Source organism: Larus michahellis, chromosome 5 (assembly GCF_964199755.1).
Source record: "Larus michahellis chromosome 5, bLarMic1.1, whole genome shotgun sequence".
Classification (NCBI taxonomy): domain Eukaryota; kingdom Metazoa; phylum Chordata; class Aves; order Charadriiformes; family Laridae; genus Larus; species Larus michahellis.
In genome coordinates, this window is record NC_133900.1 from 12,004,826 (window position 1) to 12,010,825 (window position 6,000).

The window sequence follows — 6,000 nt, forward strand, 5'->3', positions numbered from 1 at the left end:
GGTTACAAGGAGAAAGCGCAAACTGGAAACTGTACTAACTAAACTTAAGACTAAAAGTAAGTAATGTCTACAGTTGGTACTTGGAGAAGCAAGAGTACATCTAGAAGTACATTTAGTATTTCATACTAAATGAACGTACTGTTGCCTCAGGGACTGTGGGCTTGATTGCAAATTTAATAAGGATTTTTCTGAACAAAAACATAATGGGAACTGAGTGGAGAGAAATCTTACTGCGTCCAGCTATATCGTGTATTTTGGTAACGGGCAAGGAGACGGGAATGCCCAGCTCTGTGCCAATCTAATAGAGAGCCATCAGTTAAATCCGAAAAAGAGATGGTAGTTCCACGTGCCCTTCTGGAGTACTTTTGCCAGGCTCCAAAAAGCCTTTTAAGGAGAGAAGCTGGAGCTTTGTGGAAATTTGCTCTGTGACAGACCCATTTTAAAATATTTAAGCTTAAAATGCCTACAATCAAACATATCGAAATACAGTGCTAATTATTTTTCTTGCAGGAAACGGTGAATATGTACCCATTTCAGATGCACAGCATTGCACTGTCAACATTTGCCTCATTAATTGGGCCGTTTGGAGGATTTTTTGCCAGTGGATTTAAAAGAGCTTTCAAAATCAAGGTGAGTAATGACTTCTGTAAGCTGGTTTTGGTTTTGTTTTATCTTTGAAGTAGATAAATGGGTGGTCTGTGTTTGCTTTGTTTTGTTTTTAATCGTTCATTGTAGTACCTAGTGTTTCTAGTATGGTGCGATGATGTTTGAGCTGGTTTTTTCAGCATCAGCCGCAGTACGTAGTTTTACCAGATAGATGTATATGTTATTCGTAAAACTTTGCATAATCAACATGTGACTTTAGTGTTGGAAATCTAAGAATAATTTGGTGTCGTATTTTGTTTGATAATTACTCTTCCAAGTCATGCTGCAGAAGGGGTTTAGACAAGCAAGGCGCGAGATATTTGACTTGACGTGAAAGACAACCTGTAGATGCCTAAGAAGCACCACAGTGGTTTACCCTTCCGATTGTGGCTGGCTGTGTTTTACCAACAGTATTTGTGTCGTACACAGATGCTGACGTGTCAGGTTCACCAAAGCATGAGGTGGTTGGCTGCCTTTGCCAATACAGTGCCGCCTTGTAACAAGAGTGTGTATTGGCAAATGATGTGACGTGCTAACCTCTGTTTATTGCAAGGTGTGCGCTGTCGCTTGTGGCAGTGTTGTCCCTGGCTGGTATTAAGTGGCAGCAGGAGTATGGGAAGAGGGCAACCCCAAATTTTCTCCCGACCTCCTTTATGTCTTGGTAGGACTGCTGTAATTCTTATCCTGTTGCTTGTTGTTGTTATTGTTTCCTATGTCCACCAGTTTTGGCATGTGCTTTGCACAGAAGTATATAAACCTCTCTGTTTGTGCTGACCTCCCATCCATGTCCTTGTCCTTACCCCCATCTTTCTTATGCCGATCTGAGCAGCTTGCCCAGCACTTGCCCAGCTAGCTACAGCCTTGTGTGCTGTTGTACCTGTACATCCGGGTAGCAAAAGACTGTTTGTGTGAAGAAGGGCTTTTGGAGGAAAAAAAAAAAATGCTTCTGAAAAGCAGCACTTATTCTTAAACTAGAAGATTAAAAGGTACATTATTTTTGTTTTAATACTTCTGGGCCCCAAGGCAGTGCTGTCAGGAAGACAGGGATATCCCATGGCGATCTGAAGCACAAATACAGGCTGGGCAGAGAATGGATTGAGAGCAGCCCTGAGGAGAAGGACTTGGGGGTGTTGGTGGATGAGAAGCTCAACATGAGCCGGCAATGTGTGCTTGCAGCCCAGAAAGCCAACGGCATCCTGGGCCACATCAAAAGAAGCATGGCCAGCAGGTCGAGGGAGGTGATTCTGCCCCTCTGCTCCACTCTTGTGAGACCTGCAGTACTGCGTCCATCTCTGGAGCTCCCAACATAAGGACTTGGACCTCTTGGAGTGGGTCCAGAGGAGGGCCACAAAGGTGATCAGAGGGCTGGAGCACCTCTCCTCTATGAAAGAGTTGGGCTGTTCAGCCTGGAGAAGAGGATACTCCAGGGAGACCTTATAGCAGCTTTCCAGTACCTGAAGGGGGCTACAAGAAAGCTGGAGTGGGACTTTTTACAAGGGCGTGTAGTGATAGGATGAGGGGTAATGGCTTCAAACTGGAAGAGGGTAGATATAAATTAGATATTAGGAAGAAATTTTTTACTATGAAACAGCACTGGAACAGGCTGCTCAGAGAAGTTGTGGCTGCCCCATCCCTGGAAGTGTTCAAGGCCAGGCTGGATGGGGCTTTGAGCAACCTGGTCTTGTGGGAGGTGTCCCTGCCCAGGGCAGGATGGTTGGAACTAGAAGATCTTTAAGGTCCCTTCCAACCCAAACCATTCTATGATATTGTGGAGTTGTTACTGAAGGCAGCGTTAGGTTGGTTGGACAGCATAGGTTAGGTTGGACATTCCATGCCTGCCTGGAGTGGCTGGAGCGGCACGGACACAGGACTGGTTTAACTTGCTGGCAGTTGCCCCACATGGCTAAGGTCAGGGTTTTCACCCAGCAAGTATACAAATGACTGTGGATGACAAAAAAGATATATGCAGGTAGTTTGACTTATAAAGCTGCTCTACAGACAAGATCAGGTAACACAAAGGTAGCGTATCAAGTTTTGTTTGCATCAGAAATATACTTTTTTAAGTAGTGATAATTTTTTCACTACAGGGTTTTTTGATTCTGTTAAATATATTTATATTGTATGCACACATTATGGTTTTTAACTACGGTTACCAAGAACCCAGTGAAAAAACCAGCAGGTGAATGGGCAGTACAACTTGCAAAGCCAGTGTTAGACAGTGGAAAGAGTCCCCAGATCACTGCTTCTCTCGTAGCAAAAACGTACTCCCTGGTAACAAGTGCTTCAGCAGCAGCTACCAGTAGAGAATAAAGCAATAAAAGTATTAAAGAGGAGAATTAAATTCTACAGAGGCAAGAAACACAGCCATTAGCTCCAAAATGAAGTGTGTATAGGCACGCAAGCGTAGCAAACCTGCACCTGACCTACTGCTGTCCTCTTGTGTGATACTGTGGACAAGTTGCTTCATCTCTTCTTTTTCTTCTCGCCCCTTGACTCACCTTTGCAGTTGAAAACCTCCTTTAGCAAAGGAGGCTCTTGCTAACTTTTGGCTCAGTGCGGTGAAACCATAGCTTAATTGCGGCCTTAATGTGCTGCTGTCAAGTGATACATCGTTAGTGCGTTTCATAGGAATCACTGAATGCGTGTTTTTGTTTGTTTTTTTCCCCCCCCCCTCATCCTTCACACTCAAAAGGATTTCGCAGACACAATCCCTGGGCATGGTGGGATAATGGATCGCTTTGATTGTCAGTACTTGATGGCCACTTTTGTTCACGTCTATATCACCAGTTTCATAAGGTATGGGCTTTTTACAATATTAACTGCTTAAGCTTGCATAGGAGCTGTACCACAGTTACTTCATATGAGTTTTTATGTTCTGCACTGTTAGCATAGTGACGATTGCAGGTTTCTAAATCTGATTTATGCAATGATTTCAAATACAGAACTACTCAGAAAACACATGTCACTGCCGAGGATTTGTGTCAGGTTCAAGCTATGCCTTAATGTTCCCATGGCTGCTGTTAAAGGTAACCTGCGTACCCTAAGTACCATAAAGTTTTGTGGAGCAGCCTCATAGAAGTTTTACTAGAATTTACTGATTACGGAGAGGTGTGAGGGTGGGGTTTGGGGCAGGAGGGCTGCTGCAGCATCTGCTTTATCCCTGTGTGGTTTCTGAAGAGCCTGTAGGTTGCGAGACTGCAGTTCTTCCTGTGAGTTTCAGTATTTCTGTCGCTTGACTCGGGATCTTCTGTTTAAGACGAAAACACTATGGTTAAAGAGAGGAGACAACTTCTTAAAAATACTGCTTATCTTCCCTGAACCACACCAGCTTTCAGGAAGAAATCACGGGAATGACAATTCTCTTACAGTCAGTCATTTTATTTCCTGGGGCAGGGGGGAATCAAGGGGCTGTAGGTGTCCTGATACGTGTCCTTAGTTTTGTAAAAGCATATGGCTAAATAATTATTTGATACCTGATCAGATTATTTGCCTCTTATTCAGTCTGTCCTAGAAGTAGATTGTAAATAAATGACTAGCTAAAAATAAGGCTGTTATTTAGAAAAGCTTGGTTTAATTTGTGGTTTTCTTTACCAACTTGGCCAACTTTCCATTTAGTTCAATAGTATACATCTTATCTGGCAACAGATGCTAAACTAAAAAGGATCTGTTGATGAAAAATGTTGATTACAGCGATTAAGGATGAATAAGTGAATTTTATTTGTCATAAGCCTTCTTAATATGCCCATTTAACAGCAAATACAAGAAATGCTTTTTAGTTTCTGCTCAAATTGAGCTAAGGAGAACACTGCCAGTAACGCTTGCCCATCTACCCTGAGAACATAGACTGGGAGTAATCCATAACTTGGTGTCCCCAAAAAAGGGAAGGCATTGTTTGTGCAGCAAGAGGAAAATAGAAAGCTGTCAAAAAGTTTCTTTAGAGCAGCTGCTCACCAAAAAAAAAAAATTTTCTTTTTTTCATTGACAGGGGTCCAAATCCCAGCAAATTACTGAAACAGTTGTTGATACTTCAGCCTGAGCAACAACTAAGTGTGTATAAAACCCTGAAATCTCACCTTGTTGAAAAGGGGATCCTGCAGCCATCTCTGAGAGGGTAGTTTGTCAAAGTGGAGGACTAGAAGAAACCTCCGTTTACAAGAAGCCTGTGGAAAAGCATTGCAAACGTGCACGTTGATAATAGCTAAAGGAAGAGTAGTTTGTGGTCTGGAAGAGGTGAATATTTCTTTAAATGGATGTGAATGCTATGGCTCCCTATTTGGACACAGATCTCTTACTCCAAAAATACTTCACATACTCGCAAAGTAACAGGACACGTGCTGTATGTTGTAGTTCTTGAAGTGGATGGCAGCAGTGTTCCTTCAGCACCCAGCCTGACAGGCTTTGTATTTAATTAAAAAAAAAAAATAATAAATTCACTGTTAGTTTTTTAATGAGTTATTTAATATTGTATAATTTAGCAATACGGTTTTGGTCTCCAGCGGTTACTGAAGCATAAACAGATGAGGCAGGCGGTCACTTTTATGTAGCCCAGTGCTGAAATTACAATTGTCCGGAAAATACTCGTTACCCGGTCAAAGAGGTACTTACAGCCCGCTGGACCAGACTACCTGTATTTACTAAATTGCTATGAAGGCTAAACTTTGCTCTGTTTTTAATTAAACAGCTTTGTTATGAAACTATCTCATGCTTTCAAGGGAAAAGTACCTTTACTGAAGTATAGCTGGGCTGTTTGGGCTGTGGAGCTGCTATTTTTTTTGGTTAATGTTATGGATTATAAACAAGCATCGACATTCAAGAGTAGAGATTATCTGAGAAAATGGGATTCTCCGACCCAGTAAAGAGACCGGGGAGAATCTGGAGTTTAAGCCGTTGGTTTCCACAGCCTAGTCAGTGTCTGAAGACAGTAATTCAAGCCTTATTCCTTGTGCCTCTTAACTACCGCGTAGAATGGGGGTGTTTCCTTCTTTTTAACAGCACTTTGATGTCCCAAATAAAAAGAGAAGTTTAAGCGCTGTTTTATTAATGTGTTACTCAGTGAATGCAGAAACTTTTGTCTCATGAATGTGCACAGTGCAAGACAGGTGTGTGGTTCTTCTGCTGTGTGTTATTTATTAAGATCCTCAAGCAAGCGTGGGTAGCTGCAGGGGTGTTTGAATGGAGCATTTTTATAGAAAGCAGCTATTCTGTAGACTTAATGGAGCATATGAGGAAAGCTGATGCCCTGTAATTCTCAGTCCTAGCTGTTTTCTAACTTTTTTTCATTACGTGACATGTCTCGATGCAAATAAAAATATAAACTTTTTTTGAAATGACAAAAATGACTCCTGTAGAAAAAAG

At 42.0% G+C, this 6,000-nt stretch overlaps 1 protein-coding gene across 2 annotated transcripts in view; it reads left to right on the top strand.

The window, feature by feature from the left end:
• The window catches only part of CDS1 (CDP-diacylglycerol synthase 1), a 35,453-nt gene extending 30,398 nt beyond the window's left edge, over positions 1-5,055 (top strand). For both annotated transcript variants that reach the window (XM_074588860.1, XM_074588859.1), the window contains 3 exons: positions 511-630; positions 3,338-3,441; positions 4,631-5,055. In XM_074588860.1, coding sequence (XP_074444961.1) covers positions 511-630; positions 3,338-3,441; positions 4,631-4,760 — 354 coding nt within the window. In that variant the 3' untranslated portion in view covers positions 4,761-5,055. The remainder of the gene's footprint in view (positions 1-510; positions 631-3,337; positions 3,442-4,630) is intronic.
• The last annotated feature ends 945 nt before the right edge of the window (positions 5,056-6,000 follow it).